Source organism: Cherax quadricarinatus, chromosome 38, assembly GCF_038502225.1.
Source record: "Cherax quadricarinatus isolate ZL_2023a chromosome 38, ASM3850222v1, whole genome shotgun sequence".
Classification (NCBI taxonomy): Eukaryota; Metazoa; Arthropoda; class Malacostraca; order Decapoda; family Parastacidae; genus Cherax; species Cherax quadricarinatus.
This window is the reverse complement of record NC_091329.1, coordinates 22,203,490-22,229,131: the sequence shown is the minus strand read 5'-3', so window position 1 is coordinate 22,229,131 and position 25,642 is coordinate 22,203,490. Positions and strand designations below refer to the sequence as shown.

The 25,642-nt window shown below is 40.9% G+C and overlaps 2 protein-coding genes across 10 annotated transcripts in view; one reads left to right on the top strand and one right to left on the bottom strand.

The window, feature by feature from the left end:
* The window catches only part of LOC128693051 (PTB domain-containing engulfment adapter protein 1), a 325,835-nt gene extending 318,440 nt beyond the window's left edge, over window positions 1-7,395 (bottom strand). For 2 of the 6 annotated variants that reach the window (XM_070092168.1, XM_070092170.1), the window contains exon 1: window positions 7,262-7,338. The gene's annotated coding sequence lies outside the window, so the exon portion shown is untranslated. Of the gene's footprint in view, window positions 1-7,261 lie in introns of all 6 variants that reach the window. The other 4 variants (XM_070092166.1, XM_070092171.1, XM_070092169.1 and 1 more) reach the window with 4 other exon arrangements.
* Window positions 7,396-23,742: 16,347 nt separating this feature from the next.
* LOC128692877 (angiomotin) overlaps window positions 23,743-25,642 on the top strand; it is a 144,999-nt gene continuing 143,099 nt past the window's right edge. For all 4 annotated transcript variants that reach the window (XM_070092164.1, XM_070092162.1, XM_070092165.1 and 1 more), the window contains exon 1: window positions 23,743-23,978. In XM_070092164.1, the coding sequence (XP_069948265.1) occupies window positions 23,880-23,978 (99 nt within the window). In that variant the 5' untranslated portion in view covers window positions 23,743-23,879. The remainder of the gene's footprint in view (window positions 23,979-25,642) is intronic.

The window sequence follows — 25,642 nt, the reverse complement described above, 5'->3', positions numbered from 1 at the left end:
TAGTTGTATAGTTGTATTTCTTGGTCTCATTTGATAGAATGGAAAACATATTACAGAAATAGAGATGATTTTGATTGGTTTTAGTACCGGAAATGGCTTGAAACTGAGCTCAAAGTAGCGGAAATGTTAAACTTTTGCCAATGTTCAAGAGTAAACAAATGACCTCACACGTCTAATACACGCCAGCTGGTGGGTTTAATATATGTTCACAAATGTGCTGATATTATTTATACAATTATTACAATATTGCATAACAGTAAATCTTCTATTTTTTTGGTTTGAATAAAATTTCATTATGTGAATAAAAAATCAAAATGGAATTCATTAGTAAAGCCTGAAAACATAACTAATGAACAGAGGAAATGTTAGTTTAGTGCCAGGAATGCCTGCATTGTTTATTCTGGACCCTATTCTGAAATTGGAGTATTTTGAACTTTGCATTAAATTGGCCAAATTACCAATTTTCAATCACTTTATTTTGTAGTTGAAACAGTTGACTTGGCAAATTCTTGTGTTCAACCAATAGAATAGAAGTAATACTAGTGAAGTAGCTAAGAATTTGGTCGACTGGAATAATGTAATTGGCCTAAAATGGGTGTCAAACTCTGCAAAATCGCCGATGCGTAAAAATCACTGACACATGAAAATTCACAAGAGCATAATTTCGTCAATTTTCCATCAAATTTCGTACTTTTTGTTTTATTACCTTCAGAGAAAGATTCTCTACCATTTCATATGAAAAAATAACAAAATTATTTTTTGAAAATTCTTGGACACCCTTTGAAATTTGGCCTCTGGACCCTGAAGGGGTTAAAGAATTAAGAAAGGTAGGAGATGCTTCAGTGAATCTCATTTTGAATCTTGAGATACTCACCTGAATTTTATACAAAAATTAAATGTAAAAATCCAATCTAAATGTTCAATATCATATTCAGGGGATGGTATATGCAATCCTGGTATATCATCCCGTAACCTGCATGTGAAATGGCAACTTTTTAAATGTTTGGCACTCTGGAAGGATTGCTAGTTTTTTCTTTCTATCTTGTGCTGATGAAAGATAAATTTTACACTCTTGCATTCAGTATGCAGTACTGCTCACTACACTGATCTTTACTTTCCCATTCTCTTTGCTGATGACACGACTTTTGTCATCTCTCACCCAAATCTAGCCTCATTCAACACTATTGTTAACGAAGAGCTCGCAAAAATACAAACCTGGATGACTGTCAATAAACTTACACTTAATGTAGACAAAAACCTTTTACATTATGTTTGGGAAAAGAGCAAGTGAGGCCCAGCTAAACATTATGCTTATTGCTAAACAATGAGGGAAAATTCCTGGGTCTGCACCTTGACAGCAACCTGAAACTCAACACCCATATACAATACAGTGGAACCTTGGCTTACGAACGCCCCACCATGTGAACTTTTCAGGATACAAACCGTCATTCAGTCGATTTTTTGCTTCTGGATACGAACGAAATTTCAGGATGCGTACTTCCCCCTCAAGGGAGGTTCCTTAAATAAATAAATAAATAAAATATTTATTTCTTTGAAAGGGTTACAATGTATGTTTACATAATACGATTGGAGCAAAAAAAGCAACTACAGTGGACCCCCGGTTAACGATATTTTTTCACTCCAGAAGTATGTTCAGGTGCCAGTACTGACCGAATTTGTTCCCATAAGAAATATTGTGAAGTAGATTAGTCCATTTCAGACCCCCAAACATACACGTACAAACGCACTTACATAAATACACTTGCATAATTGGTCGCATTCGGAGGTAATCGTTATGCGGGGGTCCGCTGTATTATGCTGAGGCATTTCAGAGAGACTTAACCTAATACCAGTTATAGACTACAGTGGACCCCCGCATAACGATGGCATCGCATAGCGATTTTTCCGCATAACGATTACTTTTATCGCAAAATTTTTGCCCCGCATACCGATTAAAAACCCGCATACCGATTTTCGTCCGAGACGCGTCCAATGTGCCCTCACATGTGCCGGCCGTCCCATTGTTTACCAGCCAGCCTCCGCGGTAACATCCAAGCATACACTCGGAATATTTCGTATTATTACAGTGTTTTCGGTGCTGTTTGTGGAAAATAAGTGACCATGGGCCCCAAGAAAGCTTCTAGTGCCAACCCTGTGGTAAAAAGGGTGGGAATTAGTATGGAAATTAAGAAAGATTTTGAAGGGTTTGGGGCTAACCCTGAGAAGCCTATGCCAGTTGTGGAATCCATTGTGCCTACTTCAAAGATTAAGGAAATGTGTGCAGAGTGGGTTGAACTGCAAACCTTTATAGATGAAAATCACCCTGACACAGCTGTTGCAAGCCGTGCTTGTGACTATTTCAATGACAATGTTATGGCCCATTTTAGGAAAGTCTTGAAGGAACGGGAGGTACAGAGCTCTATGGACAGATTTGTTGTGCGACAGAGGTCCAGTGACTCTCAAGCTGGTCCTAGTGGCATTAAAAGAAGAAGGGAAGTAACCCCAGAAAAGGACTTGCTACCTCAAGTCCTAATGGAAGGGGATTCCCCTTCTAAACAGTAAGAAGATAATGCTCTCCCCTCCTCCCATCCCATCAATCATCACCAGATCTTCAATAAAAGTAAGTGTCATGTAATTGTGCATGCCTTTTTCAGTTTGTGTGTATTAAAATTAACATTTCATGTGGTAAAAAAAATTTTTTTTCATACTTTTGGGCGTCTTGCACGGATTAATTTTATTTCCATTATTTCTTATGGGGAAAATTGATTCGCATAACGATTATTTCGCATAACGATGAGCCCTTAAGTCTAGACAGGTGAAAAGTAATGGTTACCAATGTTTTGCTGATGGTGGCACCAACTACTGGCAGCCTTTTGAAGCTTCTCCTTACCTATAAACCTTACCTATAATAATAACAGTAAGGTTTCTCCTTACTGTTGTTATTATTATTATTATTAATTATTATTACTATTGTATTATTATTATTGCTATAATAATAATTATTATTATTAGTACATACTTGGTGAGGGGCTCTTGATCTAGGGAATTGGATCTGTATTCCAGTTCCCTAAATTAAGCCTGAATATCTTCCATCCCCTCCCCCCACAAGCGCTTCCCCATTATAATAATAATAATAATAATATAGTAGGCATTTTCTTCCAAAAGTGGCCTGTTTCGTCACAATTGAACACTTGTTGGGGTTTTAATTTTTCAGCCTCTATGTACCCCTTCAATTCCTGAAGATATTTTTCAGCTGCTCTTTTGTCAGAACTAGCAGCCTCACCATGCCTTATCACACTGTGTATGCCACTACAATTCTTAAATTACTCAAAGCAGCCTTTGCTGGCCTTAAATTCACCAACATGCGCACTAGTTCCAGGCATTTTCTTTACAAGATCATCATGCAACTGCCTTGCCTTTTCACATATTATTGACTGCATAACACTATCTCCTGATAATTGTTTCTCGATGATCAACAGCAACAACAGTCTCCACATCTTCCAGTACAGTGGACCCCCGGCATACGATGGCATCGCCTTACGTTAAATTCGGCATACGATACATTTTAACGCAAAAATTTTGCCTCGCCTCACGTTAAAAAACTCGTCTCACGCGATTCGTCCGGGACGCGTTCCAGTGTGGCCTCAGCGCCAGTGTTCACAAGCCAGCCAGTGCGGTCGCATCTACGCATACATTCGGTACATTTCACATTATCCCAGTGTTTTTAGTGCTTGTAACTACAAAATAAGTCACCATGGACCCCAAGAAAGCTTCTAGTGCCATCCCTGTGGTAAAAAGGGTGAGAATTAGTATGAAATTGAAAAAAGAGATTAAGGAAATGTGTGCAAAGTGGCTTGAAGTGCAAACCTTTGTGGATGAAAATCACCCTCACACAGCTATTGCAAGCCGTGCTGGTGACTATTACAGTGACAATGTTGTGAACCACTTTAGACAAATCATAAAGGAATGAGAGGTACAGAGTTCTATGGACATATGTTGTGCGACAGAGGTCCAGTGACTCTCAAGCTGGTCCTTGTGGCATTAAAAGAAGAAGGGAAGTAACCCTGGAAAAGGACTTGATGCCTCAAGTCCTAATGGAAGAGGATTCCCCTTCTAAACAATAAGATCGACACTCTCCCCTCCTCCCATCGCATCAATCACCACCAGATCTTCATTAAAGGTAAGTGTCATGTATTCTATTGTTAGTAGAGTACTACTAACTGTGTATGTCTTCTTCAGTTTGTGTGCATTAAACTTAATATTTCATGTGGTAAAACTTTTTTTTTCATACTTTTGGGTGTCTTACATGGATTAATTTGATTTCCATTATTTCTTATGGGTAAAATTAATTCGCCTTACGATAATTTTGACATATGATGAGTTCTCAGGAACGGATTAATATTGTATGCTGGGGGTCCACTGTACTTGCGATCTGTGTTTTGTAAGCATATTTGCACCTTTCACAACAACAGCTTCCTCAATTGCCTTTTTCTTGGCCACGATAGTAGCAATGGTTGTACAGGATTTGTTATACAACCTGGCCAACTCAGCGACATGCACTCCACTTTTGTATTTTGCAATAATCTGTTTCTTGAATTCTATAGTGTTTCTCGCCCTCTTTACCAAAGGGCTGGCACTAGAAACTTTTTTTTGGGACCATGGTGGCTTATTTAGCAGTTACAAGCACTAAAAAGAATGGAATAATACAAAATGTATCGTATGAATGCGTGGGATCATCCTCACTGGCTGGTAAACAATGGCACACTGGCTGTACATGAATGACTTGTACTGAGTTAAATGACATTCACCGAGCCAATATTTTGACGCAAAAACATTACTTATTCCGATGACTATTTAATCCGGGGGTACACTGTATATTCATGCAGTGGTAAGATAAGATAAGATAAGATAAGATTTCGTTCGGATTTTTAACCCCGGAGGGTTAGCCATCCAGGATAACCCAAGAAAGTCAGTGCGTCATCGAGGACTGTCTAACTTATTTCCATTGTGGTCCTTAATCTTGTCCCCCAGGATGCGACCCACACCAGTCGACTAACACCCAGGTACCTATTTGCTGCTAGGTGAACAGGACAATAGGTGTGAGGAAACGTGTCGGAATTTCCACCCGCCGGGAATCGAACCCGGGCCCTCCATGTGTGAAGCGGGAGCAATATTTGACATCATTGGAATGAAAATTTTCCATATAGGTTGGTAGCTGCCATTTTTTTTTTTTTCAAAAGTTTTCTTGTATAGTATTATAATGGAAAAACAGTACAAGTCAAACATAAATTAGCCAAATATGTACGTAGTTCCTTTTGTGGTAATTAGAAATATTAAACTGCCTTATAAGACACCTGGCAATTTTAGGCTGTGCAAATATCCATTTAAATTTGTTTGGAAACATGTGATCCCTTTCTAAGAATACTAACAGCCCATTCTGATATATTTAGACCTTGTGGCAGCCGATCTATGCGTAATCTACAAATGATGAAGATCCCCGACATATTTTCGTGCTTCAAAATGCATTAAAAATCATGAAAGCTACTGCACCTAAAAAAGGCAAAGGCAAAACAAATCTCTGTATCTGCTCAGATGGAGTGATGGCTTCCCCTGCTAGTCCCCACCCCACAACTATTCCACTGTTTATGCCTCTCAAAGGCAAGCTGATTATTAGTTAGGTTTTCTAGCATTTGTATAATAGATGCTTCCACACACAGTATCACCAGTCTTGCAAATACACTGGAAAGTTTAATGCTGGAGTTCCCAAACCTTGAGTCATGACCTAAGAAGAAATTAGGTAATTTTCTTTTTTTTTTCCTAAATGCTTCATTAATATTGCATAACAAACTTACATTGTATATTATTATTATATTGATGGGGGGGACAGCTAAACCTGTAGGGGTCATCCAGTGCTAAGGGTAATGGGAGACATTCAAATTCAGTCCAAGGAAGAGATCAGGTTCAATTCCTTGTACCAAGAGCCCTTTATTACTATCAAGGAACCTCTCTTAAGGGGCTTACATTGTATTTTCTTTCTTTCTTTTTTTCTTTGTTGGGTTTATCAGGGCCATTGACAATATAAGCTGTATCGAGCCCGGTTTCTCGATGGTACGAAAAAAATTGTTGCCCAAGGCTGGGCGATGAGAGAAAAGGAACAAAAGTTCCTTCGTAAATAGAGATAGAAACTTGAAGCTTCCAATTAGATCCGGTGGACCCCCTTGCCAAGCCCCAGCAGAGAGGGACGCCAACACCCCCACCTGAGTTCAGCAACAGGCTTCCCACCAAAGACCGTTAAAGAATTTCCCGCAGAGCGGAAAAAGTAAGCTAAAGTAAGCCGATGAACAGGTGCCCCTCCTGTAGAGTGCCTGGCGGGCTAAATAGACGAGGACAAGCGTCCTAGTGAGAACGGGGCAAATTTGTCAATGATACTCAGGTGAGAGAGAGACGTCCACACCCGACGAAGGCTGGCGCAGAAGTCTTTACATTGTATTTAGTACAGTATTATACACCATAATAGGAGGCAGGTAAGTAAGTTTATTCAGGTACAGGTACACACAAGTACAATAATCATACATAATAACAAATGTAAATTATCTAGGATAACCCAAAAAAAAGTCACAGTGACTTATTACCATTGGGCATCACTTACAAAGATGCCATAAGTGAATGAAAGTTTTATTGAGATGGGTGCCCATGAGGGTACACGTCATGGGCACAAAGAGTATATGTATATTATGTATATTTAACCTAAGATAAGGAGGCTGAGAAGTGTCAGTGATACAGTTACTGGCCAGGTCGAGCAGTGGTTAACCTCCCTGAATGAGCAATACATACTGTGTTGTGCTACAACAAAGTAGCTGACACTGAAGGTCAATGAATCACAACTGTGTAAAACTGAAAATAAGACGAGAGTTTCCGAAGAGGCTGGAGCAGTGAGCCTGAAGGCAGTGACCTCACAGCTTCCTCATCACACACACGAGCTGTGACTCGACCCCCTGCAACCTCATACAGGTGAGTACTTGCACACACACAAACTCACTCACAATATACATCTATAATCATCATCCCCAATACATAATAACAGAGTAGACAGAGGGTAGTGAGGCGGGGAGTGGAGGAGCAGAAGCAGCAGCAGCAAGTGTGGCTGCAAGCACCAAGGTTAGCTAGTGCCTTGAGGCCCATTAACTTTACTGTGTGAGAGTGTTGACACTGACACCATCCATCACTACACCTGCTGTAGTGACTGAGTGATGGTACTCACCAGGAGCACGATCACCAGCTGGTCACACTCCACACGAAGAAGACAAGTCTAGGTGTTCCCCCGAAGACACTGCTGTAGCACCTGACTCTCACTAACCTGTATGTTTACTGCTGCTGCTGTCTCCCACCCTCCCTGCCTGCTGTCGTGTCTCCCCACTACCCTCCACCCACCCACCTTCCTGGAAAACTATCCCTCCCCACCCACCATAAAGCACAACCATCCCCTCTCCACCCACCCTAAAGCACAACCATCCGCCCCCATCCACCCTAAAGAACAACCATCCATCCCCCACCCACCCTAAAGAACAACCATCCATCCCCCACCCACCCAAAAGAACAACCATCCGTTCCCTTCCCACCCTCCTGCACAACCATCCGTTCCCTTCCCACCCTCCTACACAACCATCCGTTCCCTTCCCACCCTCCCGCACAACCATCCGTTCCCTTCCCACCCTCCTGCACAACCATCCGTTCCCTTCCCACCCTCCTGCACAACCATCCGTTCCCTTCCCACCCTCCTACACAACCATCCGTTCCCTTCCCACCCTCCCGCACAACCATCCGTTCCCTTCCCACCCTCCTGCACAACCATCCGTTCCCTTCCCACCCTCCTGCACAACCATCCGTTCCCTTCACACCCTCCTGCACAACCATCCGTTCCCTTCCCACCCTCCTGCACAACCATCCGTTCCCTTCCCACCCTCCCACACAACCAACTGTTCCCTTCCCACCCTCCTGCACAACCATCCGTTCCCTTCCCACCCTCCTGCACAACCATCCGTTCCCTTTCCACCCTCCTGCGCAACCATCCGTTCCCTTCCCACCCTCCTGCACAACCATCCGTTCCCTTCCCACCCTCCTGCACAACCATCCGTTCCCTTCCCACCCTCCTGCACAACCATCCATTCCCTTCCCACCCTCCTGCATAACCATCCGTTCCCTTCCCACCCTCCTGCACAACCATCCGTTCCCTTCCCACCCTCCTGCACAACCATCCGTTCCCTTCCCACCCTCCTGCACAACCATCCTTTCCCGTCCCACCCTCCTGCACAACCATCCGTTCCCTTCCCACCCTCTTGCACAACCATCTGTTCCCTTGAGGAGACGTTTCGCCACACAGTGGCTTCATCACTCCATACAAAGGATAAACTTGACGAACAGGAGGAGAATGAGGTAATCAGTCCCTCAGCCTTGAGTCGATGTGGTCAGTCCATCAATCTTGAATAGAATACGGCATATGAGCGGAGAAGCAGCTTATAAACCGTAGACAGGAGAGGTGCAGCAGTCATAGGTGGTGTCACATTTGTCCAATGTGGAAGTAGATCGTGCCAAGGGTTACCTGGAGTTTACCTGGAGAGAGTTCCGGGAGTCAACGCCCCCGCGGCCCGGTCTGTGACCAGGCCTCCTGGTGGATCAGAGCCTGATCAACCAGGCTGTTGCTGCTGGTTGCACGCAAACCAACGTACGAGCCACAGCCCAGCTGATCAGGAACTGACTTTAGGTGCTTGTCCAGTGCCAGCTTGAAGACTGCCGGGGGTCTGTTGGTAATCCCCCTTATGTGTGCTGGGAGGCAGTTGAACAGTCTCGGGCCCCTGACACTTATTGTATGGTCTCTTAACGTGCTAGTGACACCCCTGCTTTTCATTGGGGGGATGGTGCATCGTCTGCCAAGTCTTTTGCTTTCGTAGTGAGTGATTTTCGTGTGCAAGTTCGGTACTAGTCCCTCTAGGATTTTCCAGGTGTATATAATCATGTATCTCTCCCTCCTGCATTCCAGGGAATACAGGTTTAGGAACCTCAAGCGCTCCCAGTAATTGAGGTGTTTTATCTCTGTTATGCGCGCCGTGAAAGTTCTCTGTACATTTTCTAGGTCGGCAATTTCACCTGCCATGAAAGGTGCTGTTAGTGTGCAGCAATATTCCAGCCTAGATAGAACAAGTGACCTGAAGAGTGTCATCATGGGCTTGGCGTCCCTAGTTTTGAAGGTTCTCATTATCCATCCTGTCATTTTTCTAGCAGATGCGATTGATACAATGTTATGGTCCTTGAAGATGAGATCCTCCGACATGATCACTCCCAGGTCTTTGACGTTGGTGTTTCGCTCTATTTTGTGGCCAGAATTTGTTTTGTACTCTGATGAAGATTTAATTTCCTCATGTTTACCATATCTGAGTAATTGAAATTTCTCATCGTTGAACTTCATATTGTTTTCTGCAGCCCACCGAAAGATTTGGTTGATGTCCGCCTGGAGCCTTGCAGTGTCTGCAGTGGAAGACGCTGTCATGCAGATTCGGGTGTCATCTGCAAAGGAAGACACGGTGCTGTGGCTGACATGAATAAACTTACTGAATAAACTTACTTACTTACTTACTTACTTACTTATCCTTGTCTATGTCGGATATGAGGATGAGGAACAAGATGGGACCGAGTACTGTGCCTTGTGGAACAGAGCTTTTCACCGTAGCTGCCTCGGACTTTACTCTGTTGAACGACTACTCTCTGTGTTCTGTTAGTGAGGAAATTATAGATCCATCGACCGACTTTTCCTGTTATTCCTTTAGCACGCATTTTGTGTGCTATTACGCCATGGTCACACTTGTCGAAGGCTTTTGCAAAGTCTGTATATATTACATCTGCATTCTTTTTGTCTTCTAGTGCATTTAGGACCTTGTCGTAGTGATCCAATAGTTGAGACAGACAGGAGCGACCTGTTCTAAACCCATGTTGCCCTGGGTTGTGTAACTGATGGGTTTCTAGATGAGTGGTGATCTTGCTTCTTAGGACCCTTTCAAAGATTTTTATGATATGGGATGTTAGTGCTATTGGTCTGTAGTTCTTTGCTGTTAGGCAAGTGAAGAATTCCCAAGTATTAAGAAAATAATTATTTAAACTCGAGCACATTTCATTCTCTTTGTCAGTAAGATGCCCATAGTTATTTTTTAGGGGACCTATCTTATCTCTAACTTTTGTTCTATAGATTTAGATTTTGCCACCGAAGTGGCTAGTTTATTGTGCACCCCATATCCATCCTGTGGACGGTAGCGCGAGAGCATATGGATACACAAAAGGCCTAGGAGCTAGGCCCCAAAGGGTTAACAGGAATACATATGGATTTATATCTACATATCTATAGTTCACTTATCTGTTACAAGCAAATTTAGGAAATTTGCTTAGTATATCTGGTATCTTATTTTCATTAATAAGATATCTTGACATGTCACATAGGTTATTATACTGTCTGTCTCTGTATTCCTCAATAAGTGGACAATTAAGCACATAGTGTTCAAGAGAGTGACCATATGCCTGATCACATAATTTACATTTAGTTTGATCATCATCTGTGTGTCTCCCAAACTGCCAGAAGTACTTGTAACCAAGCCTAAGCCTGGCCACTACAACATCAGTCAGTCTGTTCACATTGCAAGTTGCTCCATAAACATACTTATCTACGTTCATGTTATCATAGTGGGTTATAGATCTACTCAGGCTTCTAACTGCATTCCTATAACAATCATTTTCATTATTTACTTCTCTCCTAATATTATTCCTAATGCTAGACACAGTTATACCAAAGTTATATTCTACATTCTCCTTCTGGGTACTCTTCTTGGCTAACATATCAACTTTATCATGAAGGAGTAATCCAATGTGTGATGGGATCCATAGCAATTGTACATTAATTCCTTTGTCCCTAATTTTTGAGTATCTATACCTGGCTTCCCCAATGAGCATGTTGTTGGAGTCATTATATGAGTCAAGAGCCTTCAATGATGACATAGAATCAGTAATGATGATAGAGTCAAGCTCAGTGTCATAGGTTAGCTTTAGCGCCATTAGGATTGCAAACAATTCAGTTTGCAGTGTAGACGCCCAGTTGTTAATTCTTATGCCTAACTCAACAAATTTATTATCGTTCTTAACTAGGGAGGTGGCAACAAGAGCAGATGCAGCCCTGCCAGAAGACTCCTGTTTAGATCCATCAGTGTATATAACTTGTGATAACTTATTACTACCAGCTAGGTGAGAAATTTCTTCTTGAGCAGTTGCTCTAACAAGAGATTTAAGGAAGGGATTACTAGCAATGAGCTTCTTGGGAGGGACTTGTAGGTATGTGATATTAAATGAACACATCTTCCATGGAGGGGTGAAATGCTCTTGTTGCCTACAGTGATACAGTTCATGTAGGTTATAAAACTTAATGCAATTGCACGTTTTCACAATCCATTTAGATCTGTGTGTATTTACCTCTAGACACTTGGTAAGATTCACTGTGACAGTGTCTGGTTCGTTTCTCAACATTCTAATACCGAGTACAGTGTTAATTTCAACAATCCTATCACTGATACTAGAAATACCAAGCTCCTTCCTCATGTTAAGAACTTTTGTAGATCTGGGACAGCCAAGAATAATCCTGAGAGCTTCATTTTGCATTAACTCCAAGGGTCGGAGAGAACTTTCTCTAGCTAATATCAACATGGGAGCAGCATAATCAATTAAGGACCTAACATAGGCTATGTACATCATTCTCACGATTCTCACATTAGCACCATAGTTGGGATTGTAGCCAGCAACAGCTTTGAGAGCATTTAGCCTAGCTTTGCATTTCTTGTTTAGTTGTGGTATAGTGGATTTGTTAAAGGGTACATCTACACCAAGATATCTGTAAGTTTTAACGTAGCTAATGATTTCACCCTGCAAATAGATGGGTGGGGGATGTCGTTTGCTTGTTAATATCTTTGTTTTAGAGGAAGATATTATGAGGCCTAGTCGATTACAAATTGCTTGAACTTCATTAAGAATGGTATTCATCTTCTTATGCCCTGTTGTATGGATCATGATATCATCAGCATAGCTTATAGCTATATGTTTAGGTGAGGCAGGTAGAGCATTTAGGAGAGCATTAATCAGAATATTAAATAGCATGGGACTAAGAACTCCTCCCTGCGGTGTACCTAAAGACATTTCTTTAGAATCACTTCTGAAGCCTTGGTAAAGGACAGAGGATACTCTATTTGACAGGTATCCTATTATCCAGCAGAGTAAGCTACCACCAATATTCATTTTGGCTAGTTCATGTAGTATAACGGTTCTGTTCGCAATATCAAATGCAGATTTTAGATCAAGAAAAGTGGTAAAACTAGTAGAGGTGTGTGCAGTGAGAAAGGTGGAAATACAGTTCTGCACACTTTTACCTTTCATGAACCCATAGAGGTAGGGGGAAAGTTGGTGTCTGATTCTGTAGTACAGTCTGTTAAGCATCATTCTTTCAAAAGTTTTACAAAGACAACTAGTTAAGGAGATCGGCCTAAATGTATCAGGCTGTTGGGGCTTAGGGATAGGCACAATGAGACTATTGGTCCAGGAAGTAGGAAGAACGCCCTCAATGTAACTGAGATTATACAGTGCCAACAAAGGGTTATCAGGCACGTGCCTTAGAGTTCTGAGAATATCATAGGTTATACCATCCTCTCCAGGAGCAGTTGATCGACCTTTGGTTAATGCATTATCTAATTCATACTCGGTAAAGAGGCAATCACTCTCATCAATATTTTGGCTCATAAAATTAATCAGTTTCAACATTTCTTCAGAAGTACTCTCTAAATTTTTTCTAATATGAGATGGAAGGCTTTCATGCCTGGATGTTTTGGACCAGTCATTTATGAGGTCATTTGCTTTTTCAAGAGGAAAGGGATGAGCAACATTGCCAGTCTTTTTCCTGGTTATTTTATTTATACCTTTCCAAGCCAAACTCAAAGGGGTGGACCTATTTAATCCACTAACAAACTGTTCCCATTCCTGTTGCCTAAGTTCTTCCTTTCTATTCCTTGCATTTGTTAGTGCAGCTTGGAACGTTCTGAGCAGGTCTGGGGTTCTACATTCACGGTATGCTTTACCAATCCTCCTAGCTGCATGTGTTAGATTGCGTAGCTGTGGATCATTATAGTATTTACATTGGTTTTTATTGTTATTTATAGTGGAGGGTCTTTGTTTCCTATTCCTGCCCACTTGATCTGTGAGAACACTCTCAATAGTGGTAATTAAATCATCATTAAATTTTTGTGTGCCAATGGGCTCGTAATTCTTATACCATTGATCCAAGTGGTTAATAAAGTTGTCTCTGTGTTCTGGTTTGAGAATAAGTTTCCTCCTTCTGTATTTAGCTCCTTGATTGCTGGAGATGTGATCAAGATTGACAGTTGTTAGTCTTGGGAAGTGATCAGATAGAAGATCATCAACTATGACAGAGTCATGCATCGTATATGATGTATTAAATCCAAGACACAGATCTAGTATGCCACCATATATGTGAGTAGGCTCAGTAGTGCCCACAATTCGAACATTATCATGCTCATTTAGCAATCTCACTAGTTTAGTTCCATTGGTGTTTGTTATAGACCCACCAATATTCTTATGTCTGGCATTAAAATCTCCAAGAATGATGGTAGGTTCACTATTGATGCGATCTGGTAAAGCATCAGGTCGAAGCTGGTTCGCTGGGGCATAGAGATTAAAAATGTTTATGGAAAAATCGCCTGCATATACTTTGACACCATGATACTGCATGTTAACTCGACTCTGCAAGGAAAGGAGTGAATGTGGCAAGTTCTTTCTGACATACATCACACAACAGTTGGTTGACCTTAGGTTATAAGCTGCATATCCAGGCAAGTTTGGTGGAGGTGCTCCATCTTTCAATCTACATTCCTGCAAACAGATGACATCAATATTCTTGGTTGCACTAATATGATGTAAGTCAGGCAACCGCTTCCTGATGGAAGCAATGTTCCATGAAAAGATTTGTAATGTATCCATTGTAGTGAGTTATTACAATCTCTTGCTCATAAGATGGTAAAACTATTATGCTTTGACTACAGTGTGCAGACACTTAAGAGCAAATAGCATAGTTTGTACGTCTTTATCTTCAGGACCTTTATTTTTAAGCATTTTTCGGCATCTTGGCAGCCAGTTAAAAGGCAAGTCTTGAAGGCAAGAGTCATGGGCTTCTTTCTCACAAATTGCTGGAAGCTGAACGGAGATTGCTGCACTTTTGACATCATCACCATGCTCAAGAGCATCATCCTGATTACATATATTTATTAAACTTGTCAGGATCTGTTCAAGATGCTCAATTTTTTTCTGGAAATTTGTTATAATATGAGGAAGGTCAGGCGAATCCAATGCCTCTCCGGAGGATGGCACTTCTGGGTTAGTGCTTTCTTTAACACCTATCACCTTAACAGGTACCATGGTTACATTAGTGTTCTCTGTTTCATCATTCATTGCAGGTAGGTCCTGTGCATCTGACTCATCTCCAATTTCCAGGGGGGTTACCTGTGTGGTGTCCGTCTGACTGTTGTAGTTGTGTGTATTGGGAGAAATGACAAACTCATCCCCATATTCAGGTGTAGCCATAGGTATCTGTAGTGGCAGACCAGTAGTTCCATATGTGCTAGCAGGGATGGCTAGCTCCTCCACAGCTGGTGTGTGTGATGGCATTCTGGTATCACCAGAATCATTTGCAGTGAGGTGGGGTTCTTGCACACTTTGCAGAGGTTCAGTCTCAGATCTGGCTGTGGTAGACTGGATGGCCTCATCCTCAGTTACCATTAAAGGACTGTTATCAGGTTTACATCGAAGGTTGTTTGGGTTCTGACTGCAGTCCTTGTGGGAAACTGTAACCCCAACTTCTTTACAGTTAATACACTTAAATTTTTGGCTGTCAGGGCCTACTGTGCATTCTCTAGTGGAATGTTTCCCAGCACACTTACCACACCAAGAATGTAGTATTCCACAGTCTACTGCAACATGGCCATAGTGCTGGCATTTGTAACACCTACGTTTAGGGGGTAGGTACACTTCGATGTTTAGGAAACGTAAACCATGCACCCAGATATTCCGGGGGAGGGGCACAGGACCCACCCAACTGGCAATAATTTGGGATTTTCCTTTAAGTCTTTTAGGCTTGATGATATGCTCACTGAGAGTCAAATGGGATGGGTCCATGCAGAGAGGGTATCCAAAGATTATGATACTGACCCATTTTTTAAAGTGGTGAGTGTCTGATGGAGGTCGGAGCAGCTTAATATCCCCATAAGGTGTACTAAGTAGATCATTGATCAGTTCTGCATTCTGTTCCACAAACACAAAGTTGTGTGTGTTTTTCCTAAATTGGATCCTTGAGTTAGGATGCTTGTTTACAGCTTCCATTAGCCATGCACACTTAGCAGGCAGCGGGGTGTTGTCAGGGAAGTTCAGCTTAACACATTCTTCCTTTGAAGAAAGACTTCTTGCAGCCTCTGTGCACCAAGGACGTTTAGTGTCACATTGTGTACGAGTCAAGTGAGTCTGACTACGTCGACGCTCTAGCCCTTTCTCACTTTTTCTCTTTTGTTTACTTTTAAAGGTCTGGAAGCTATCATCATTTCCATCACCTGCAGAAATAGGTTCCTCTATAACAGTTGCCATGTTTGCCAGTGATGATATCTGGTGTAAGACTCACAACACAAGAATTCCTCGCTTATCTTTCCCTTATAGCTTATGCAAGAGCAAATATTCACTACAAAGTCAGAAGTCCAAAATAGATCACAAGACACAAGTGCTCAAGTTCAATGAACACCTCCAACCATACTCAACCCAGACCACCACCACTCAATACGACACACACCCCACCAAAAACACACTCAGAGACCTCTTGTATGTGTGTTAATAATATGGTACATATAATGATATAATGGATGGTACAGGCGAGGTCTTACACCTTATCACAAATTACAAAGATGAAAAGAGAGAGAGAGAGAGAGAGAGAGAGACAAAGTAGGTAATATTGAGCATAAAATTAGAATTCTGACATACATCACATTAAACAAGAGGTTCAAATTCAATGATAACTTCCACTTGAGTTAGTTCAGGCTACTGCCACCTAATGTACCTCACTGAAATAATAATATAGCAGACATTACAATGAATGCTGAAGACAACCTCTTACCCCAACCATAGATCGTAAACAGTATTACTAAAAGAAAAAAAAAAAAAAAAAAAAAAAGAAAAAAAAAAAAAAAAAAAAAAAAAAAAAAAAAATAGGTAATGTTACAATGACAATGAGATAAATCACTCTGGTTGACTTCCTTGGTCCATCCTGGGTAACTCACACGTTACTATGTTACACATGTATGCAAGCATAAGTGTGCAGCTGTAGATAGATGAACCAGTACCTAAACAATCTCACTTACACACGCGTTTCTATGTATGACAAGTATTACCAAGTACACCAAGTGTACAATTTATCACTTAGAATACACTTGTGTTGATGTAAATATAGGTTAGAGTGGTACACCGCTGGCCGTAATAAACACACTCAACTTCTCAAGGTCACACACTAGGCCCAGCTTCTGGAGAGGTACCAGCGTTTTAATGTTTATTATGTGTCAGTGCGTGTCTGCAGTCATTAAATTGGTGTATCAGAAGTTAAACACTACAATCCAGTTGATCAAATAGTCTAAAATAATTTACACAATGTATAACTAGAAGTATAATGATTGCAAATTGTTACTATTACAATTTTAACTAGGCGCTAGACCCACTAGATGTGTGGAAAATTTTCTAGGGGTGATTACCTGTATGTACCTCAACATTATATACATACAAGTAATCTCATTGGGAGACAACCATATTGTTTACCGTAGTCACCCCGTGTAGACATGTGAGAAAACTTAACCACCCCTGGTCACGGCAGGTGGTCCCTTCGACCTCACAATCTTATCCATATCTATCCGAGACCAGTATGGATTGGATAGCACCCACAAGTACGGTGCCACTAATTAATTGTGGACTGTATAGATTATATTAGTGCAACTGAATGAAGGGGGGGAGGGTAGGTTACACATGGATATATCCATCAAGGAAAAACGCTTGTACATAATCTCTCCACTTACCAGATATTCTCTGGTGGTCACTTGATGTAGCTGGATCACTCATAACCTATCCAATTACAACATACCTAACTGGCCAGTATCAGTCTGCTATAACTAGAAGGGTTACTTAACTGTGGGTGATTGATACTCCTTATTTCCTCCATTCACCATCTCATTTTGATGTCCTGCTACACCGACACGGTTCTCATTCCAGCAGGACGAGGCATCCGTTGGTTTGTCCCGGTTGAGAAGTCGTGACACAATGAACTTCATTTTCCTCGTCCCGGGAACGAGGTCTAACGGGTTCACTCGGAGCAAGGCGACTTATTTCACTTCACGCATTCTCTTAACTTAGCGTTATTATCATTAATTACATTACAATTCACAAGATGATTTAATGTCTCATAATTATTATACACATTAGAGATCACTCCATTAAGATCTGAGACCGATGAGTGGTGATTAAACCAAGGGTAATTTTCCCCGGGACACAGTCCATGGTGACGCGCCAGTCACCCGGTCCTACCCTTATTCACTCATTTTACCACTTTATTACGGTGGTCCCGTAAATCACGTTCCCTCACTCTCCACCAGGAACAGTTACGACACTTCCTATTATGAAATGAGGCCTATATTAATCCTTAGGCCGCCATGAACGCCAAGTTCCTGGTTCCATGCTTTCCCAGCCTCCTCACTACATTCAAAAAACTGCCGCCTCCCCCATGCCCCGAATTGACCTCTACCCCCGCACATCCGCGCATGCGCAAAGGGAACTCTTGGTTCTGTCCTATTGTCAAATATATTTTTGACTCATATCGACACATTAAACACCTATTAGGCACTATAGTTTCGGAAAATCAAAAAATTTTTCACAAGATGAGATGTCAAGGAACATAGATGTTAACAGGCTGACTCTTGCTTAACACAGTTGAAAGGTAACCGAATTACTCAAGAGAGAAAGTATTCATGAAACTGAACATTATGCAGCAGTAAGCTTGTTCACAGTAAAAATACAAAGCATAAGTTACACACTCACACCACAGATGAACACTGCAATTTGAAATATTACTGGGAATTTAGCAGTAAAGTTTCAGTCTGAACGAGAAAATGTATTAGAAAACACAGCAATGACACTAGGACAAGCAATTTAATTATGTAACCGTATTTAATAGTTCAGTTACACTGAGCAGAGCATGTATTACACTAATTTATCAAATGTAAGGAGTCGCTACACTGAAGCACACTCTGAGCCTTTTAAAGTCTTAATACAGGCTTACAAATGACAATTAACTGTTGGGGAAAGCAGCACTTAACACTTGTAGCACATATATGACAGATGAATGTTCACTGTGTACAAGCCAATCACCACAAACTTACTATGTTTATAAGTGAACCTCTGGCATGTCCCACTTAAAATGTCAGTACTGCAATGCTCGTTAAATTGTTCTTAAGCCACTAGAGGAAACACTGGTATGCCAGCAGCACTGTAGAATGTATACATAGACATGCTGGGCCTTAGGACAGCTATAACTGCAGGCTGCCTTAGCTTGTTCTGGCTAGCTTTTAGTGCTGCTTTCAAGCTTGCTTGACTGTGCTTGCTAAGCCCGTGTCAACCACCTGGATATTTGCTTGTAGCAGGCAGGTAGGCACACAGGAGACACATTCGTAAGATAGTGGAGTGCGGCACAGAGGACACGGGCACTCAAGTATTTATGTGGTCTGGCAAAAACCGCCTCTAGACCATAAGTAAATAGAGGCGAATGGCTGAGTTCCAAATCGAGGAAGGAGAAGGGACAAGGAAGGGATATTCACCTCGCTAGACACAGGCAATATGGGTGTAGTGGCCTGCAGGTCGCAGTGCAATTTTCAAGGTCATTCACTGGGCCCACAGTCATCTCGAGAGTTACCAACCCTGTACTACTTGTTAATTACTCCAAACCCACAGCACTTAACACATCTAGCACACGTGTCTTGGAATGACAGACAAATTTTCACTACATAAGAACTAGTTCTCACAACACCAAAGGTACGGCTGGAACACTGTAGAACGTTCACAAAGGCATTCTGGGATTCAGAATGCCTTGGCCTTCACTGGCCTTCACTTGGCCTTCACTGGCTGGCTTGGAGAGCTGTTTGGCCTGGATCAGCTAAACTCGCCCTTATCCCATATGTAGATAATGGCGACGAGTTAAGGGATACCGGTGAATAGGAAAGTCGAGGAAGAGACATTCACCTCACTAGACACACGCAGTATGGGTGTAAGTGGCATGCGGGTCTTATAGTGCCATTTTCAAGGCCACCCAGCAGGCCAGACATTCCTCACTCATTTTAAGCCTACGTAGGTACTGATGGTAGCACAATGTCCTAAGTAAGCGTAATCTACTCATGCAAATAGTTACAACAAATCTGAAGCACTTGCGGAACTCACATATTCGAGTACCAGCGGAGCAGCAAAATACACCTCTACACTGCACCTTGATAGAGGCGAATGGCTGAGTTTAAAGGCGGAGAGTTGGGGATACAGGAGAACAGCAGGGGTAACTGAGCACGCACATTCGCCTTTCTTCACATAGTCAATGTGGGCGAAAGTCTCAGGCAGGTGATGCAGTGCCTCGCTCAAGGTCACTGACTGAGGCAGACTTCTCAAGAGTTACCAAACACTGCAATACTCGTACAAATAGTTACTCCAAACTTGCAGAACTTCTAGCACACGTGTCTTGGAGTGAAAGACGAATTTTCAGTGTGTGGACACCTGGGTTACCAACTCATGTAGGACTGCACACTCGTCATTATTCCTCAGGTTGGTAAAGCGATGAGTTGTGAGCATTTTGAGGGGCATGAGTAGCAGTGGACTAGCAAAATTCGCCTCTACACTGTATGTTGATAGAGGCGAAAGGCTGAGGTCAAATGAAAGGCAGAGGGGAAGCAGAGGCCTGTGAGGGCCTTTGCAAAAAGGAAAACTATTTCCAGTGTTTCACTAGGTATATCCTTAGTCACAGCTCGCACATAATAGTTCTCCCAACACTGAAGCTGTCTTCCAACAGTAGGAGTTTTAATGATGACTTATCAGTCGGGAGAAATGGGTAGGCCTGCGAATTAGTAGGTCCAGATCCCCAGCACACGTCTACTCCCCTCAACCACTCAGCCGAGACTGTTTGTTCTACATACCTGGAAAAAAAAAATTTGGGTTAGTTTTCGAATCCCTAGCAACTTTAATTTCATTGTCCCTTTTAGCTTTTCTTATCCCCTTTTTAATGTCCCTCTTAATGTCAATATACTGATTCATAAGATGACCCTCACCTCTTTTGATACGCCTATAAATTACCTTCTTATGCCCTAGTAGATATTTCAGCTTCTTATTCATCCATTTTGGGTCATTTCTATTTGATCTAATTTCTTTATACGGGATAAACGTTCTTTGAGCAGCATGTATAGTGTTCAGAAAACTGTCATATTGATAGCTCTCTTCGTTACCCCAGTCAACAGATGATAAGTGTTCTCTAAGCCCATCGTAATCTGCTATGCGAAAATCTGGGACTGTTACTGAGTTATCCCTACTATCATACTTCCATTCAATGCTAAATGCAATTGATTTGTGGTCGCTAGCACCCAGTTCCTCTAAATTATTAACAAGGGATTCATTGTTTGCCAGTACTAAGTCAAGCAGGTTATTACCCCTTGTAGGTTCTGTCACAAACTGCCTCAAAAAACAATCCTGAACTACTTCTAAGAAGTCGTATGATTCTAAATTCCCAGTCAAGAAATTCCAATCAATATGACTAAAGTTAAAGTCTCCTAGATTACTACATTATTGTGCCTTGTGGCCCTAACAATTTCCTCCCATAGTAGTCTCCCTTGGTCCCTAAGTTTGGGGGACTGTATATCACACCTAAAATCAATTTTTCATGCCCCTCTGAAAATTCTATCCAAACAGACTCTGTATGAGTTACTTCAGACTTAATACCCGTTTTTATGCAACAGTTCAAGCGATCTCGGACATACAATGCCACCCCACCCCCCTTCCCGATACTTCTATCTACTTGGAACAATTTAAAACCCTGAATGTGACATTCCGCAGGCATATCCCGACTTTTTTAATTAAACCACGTCTCAGTTATGGCAAATACATCAATGTTACCTGCACTAGCAACTAATCGGGAAGAACTAAAAGCCATAAATGAAATCGAAAGAAACCCAAAGTATTTCTTCTCCTATGCCAAATCAAAGTCGAGAACAACGTCCAGTATTGGGCCCCTACTTAAACAAGATGGGTCCTACACAGATGACAGCAAGGAAATGAGTGAGCTACTCAAGTCCCAATATGGCTCAGTTTTTAGCAAGCCGCTAACCAGACTGAGAGTCGAAGATCAAAATGATTTTTTTTTATGAGAGAGCCACAAAATTTGGTTAACACAAGCCTATCCGATGTTATCCTGACGCCAAATGACTTCGAACAGGCGATAAATGACATGCCCATGCACTCTGCCCCAGGGCCAGACTCATGGAACTCCGTGTTCATCAAGAACTGCAAGAAGCCCCTATCACGAGCCTTTTCCATCCTATGGAGAGGGAGCATGGACACGGGGATCGTCCCACAGTTACTAAAAACAACAGACATAGCCCCACTCCACAAAGGGGGCAGTAAAGCAACAGCAAAGAACTACAGACTGATAGCACTAACATCCCATATCATAAAAATCTTTGAAAGGGTCCTAAGAAGCAAGATCACCACCCATCTAGAAACCCATCAGTTACATAACCCAGGGCAACATGGGTTTAGAACAGGTCGCTCCTGTCTGTCTCAACTATTGGATCACTACGACAAGGTCCTAAATGCACTAGAAGATAAAAAGAATGCAGATGTAATATATACAGACTTTGCAAAAGCCTTCGACAAGTGTGACCATGGCGTAATAGCGCACAAAATGCGTGCTAAAGGAATAACAGGAAAAGTCGGTCGATGGATCTATAATTTCCTCACTAACAGAGCACAGAGAGTAGTCGTCAACAGAGTAAAGTCTGAGGCAGCTATGGTGAAAAGCTCTGTTCCACAAGGCACAGTACTCGCTCCCATCTTGTTCCTCATCCTCATATCCGACATAGACAAGGATGGCAGCCACAGCACCGTGTCTTCCTTCGCAGATGACACCCGAATCTGCATGACAGTGTCTTCCATTGCAGACACTGCAAGGCTCCAGGCGGACATCAACCGAATCTTTCAGTGGGCTGCAGAAAACAATATGAAGTTCAACGATGAGAAATTTCAATTACTCAGATATGGTAAACACGAGGAAATTAAATCTTCATCAGAGTACAAAACAAATTCTGGCTACAAAATAGAGCAAAACACCAATGTCAAAGACCTGGGAGTGATCATGTTGGAGGATCTCACCTACAAGGACCATAACATTGTATCAATCGCATCTGCTAGAAAAATGACAGGATGGATAATGAGAACCTTCAAAACTAGGGAGGCCAAGCCCATGATGACACTCTTCAGGTCACTTGTTCTATCTAGGCTGGAATATTGCTGCACACTAACAGCACCTTTCAAGGCAGGTGAAATTGCTGACCTAGAAAATGTACAGAGAACCTTCACGGCACGCATAACAGAGATAAAACACCTCAATTACTGGGAGCGCTTGTGGTTCCTTAGTAACATTAAGTTACTTAAGTGAACACTGACCTTAATTTTTGTTCATGAGTATAATTTAATATTTACTTAATTAAATTTTGTCATTTATTTTAATGATGTATCCAGTCTTCCTCAAACTTTCATAGAAAATTAATTATACTGTAACATTATATTTCTAGTGTAAGTAACTTGTTGTATCTTCACTATCTTCACTATCTCTTCAATCACTCCAAGAAACCAATAAGTAAGTTTATTCAGGTATACACAAATACAGTTACATAGAATTATCATACATAGCAGCATATGTGTAGAGAACCTGGGATAACCCAGAAATAATAAGTCATACTTTTAAAACTGGACCATTTGTACATTAGTTACCTTTCTTATTGTGCATATAAGTATAGTTAATTACGTTAGACATCCTTCTTGATAGTCTATTTTTAATTCTAAAGTAGTCTTTAACAATTAGGATTAGTTTACCCGAAACGTAATGCATACTAGTGGCTTTCTTTTGTGCCTAACAATGTTTTATTACATGTGAACTACATTATTTTTGTACCGCATGAATAGAAATAAAAATATGAATTTGAATTAGAATTTGAATCATAAAATTGAGTTTCTCAGGTGATCCTGACCGCTCCCATCATGAGTAAACACATAATGCAACGAATCAACAGTAGTATTTTTAACAAACACTTCATAAAGTTATTTAATACATACTGGGGTAATAACTACTGTGTCAACGTCAGGTACAATTAATTTTTGGTTACAGTTTAATACTCTTGTCAATCAAATTATTACGTTAAATAAATGAGTTAAACATGACAGGTGGCATCCAATACAACACTGACTGTGTTAACGTGATGCTATTTTGTTCCTCATTATTACCCTTTTTATGAGATATAATTTTATTATAATAGTGTTGGAGGAGAGAGTTTATACGTCTATACTGTCTCTCTCTGCAGACGAAAATTGTCAAAATAGGAGTGTCGGTGGTGGCTTATTTAAGTTAGGAATGGGTGTAAATTGGTGGGTTTAATGGGGTGTGGTTGAGGTTGGCGGCGGAGCAGTGCATGATGGAGGAGGTAGACCTGAGTGACCAGCCCAGACAGAGGGTCAACAGTGATAACTTGAGTAGTGAGGTGGACGAGACTCCAGACCCCAGGATCCAGGTCCGTCACAACAACAACACTTAATGATAATAATAATAGTAATTAGTATCTATTTACTACAAGTACATGTACAAGGTATACAGTCCTAGCTGACATCAATGACATACTACTATATAGAAAGCTGCTCGTTATGTAGAGCACTTCGGGCAAATTAGGTTAATTGTCCCAGGATGCGACCCATACCAATTGACTAATACCCAAGTACCTATTTTACTGATGGGTGAACATGGACAACTGGTGTCAGGAAACACACATAATGTTTCCACTTCGCTGGGAATTGAACTCGGACCGTCACTGTGTGAAGCGAGAGCGTTTGCCACCAGGCAAATTAATGCTCTCTACCTCTACCTTACAAATTAATAACTTTTAAAATAATACCTTTTATTATGATATATAACGTCATGTTAACTTTTTATTATAGGGTTCGGTAGATATGTGCCAAAGTATTAGTGGGTAATTTTGATGATATTGAAATAGACTTTTAAATTGAGTATCAGTATCAGCATTGGTAAAAAATTTGGTATTATACCTTCACTAGTGTTTAGTATAATTTACATAAAAGTATTGTTTTCTCGTATTTTTGTTATTTTAATCCAATTACTCGTTAAACCAGCAAGGGTTTCTTAAATGCTATTACCTAACTCAAACCATGGCTGTTATTGGATGGAGCTACTTGGAAATTATTTGTTCTGTACATACCAGCTACCTAAAGTGCTTGTTAATAGTTATTTCTTGTGCAAATTTTATTTTAAGAGCTTTAGCAAAAATAATAGCTTTTCTTTGGCTCAAATGCAGTCTTCACCAATCAGCAGTTTGTATCGATTCAGTTGACACATCTCGATAATCACAATGAGCATAAACAAAGACACCAGCTCATCTCTGCTGATGACTAAGTTAGGTTCTATTACATTAGCTTATATTGAATTATGTTAAGTAAGTACAGGTACAACTACACATAAGTACAATTATTATACATAGTGTAGATTACCTAGGCCAACCCAAAGTCAGATAAAGTGACTTATTTCCATTGGGTTATGTAAGGTTATATTGGTTTTGCTAGGTTGTTTCCCAGTTGCACAACATAACACTATCTCCATGGCAGTATCCACTTAACTATTTGATTTACACTATAAATTATTGCCAAAACACACTCAGGAGTAACATACAGCACATAAATTACCCAGACTACCTGAATAAATTTTAGTATACCCAAGGTATACTAAAATTTTATTCTAGGGCTAGAATTCAGCAGTTAGTAAACCTTATGATTAGTTTGCTGGAAATGCATTTGCAAAATTAATGACTTTCTCAAGATCCTTATGTGTATTGTATCTAATTATATTAGTATAATATGAAGCTCAATATGTAATCATTTTAACCCTTTCACGGTCATGACCCCTCCTCTCAAACTTGTTCTCAGGGTCACAAAATTTAAAAAAAAAAAAAAAAAAAAGTTACTTTTTCTTTATAAAATGGTAGAGAATCCTTTCTGAAGGTTATAAAACAAAAATTACAAAATTTGATGGAAAACTGACAAAATTACACTTTTTGCGAATTTTGCTGTCAGCTGTATTTACACATCGCTGATTTTGTAGACTTTGAGTCCGATTTTAGGACAATTCCATTGTTCCAGTTGACCAAATTTGTAGCTATTTCACTAGTAT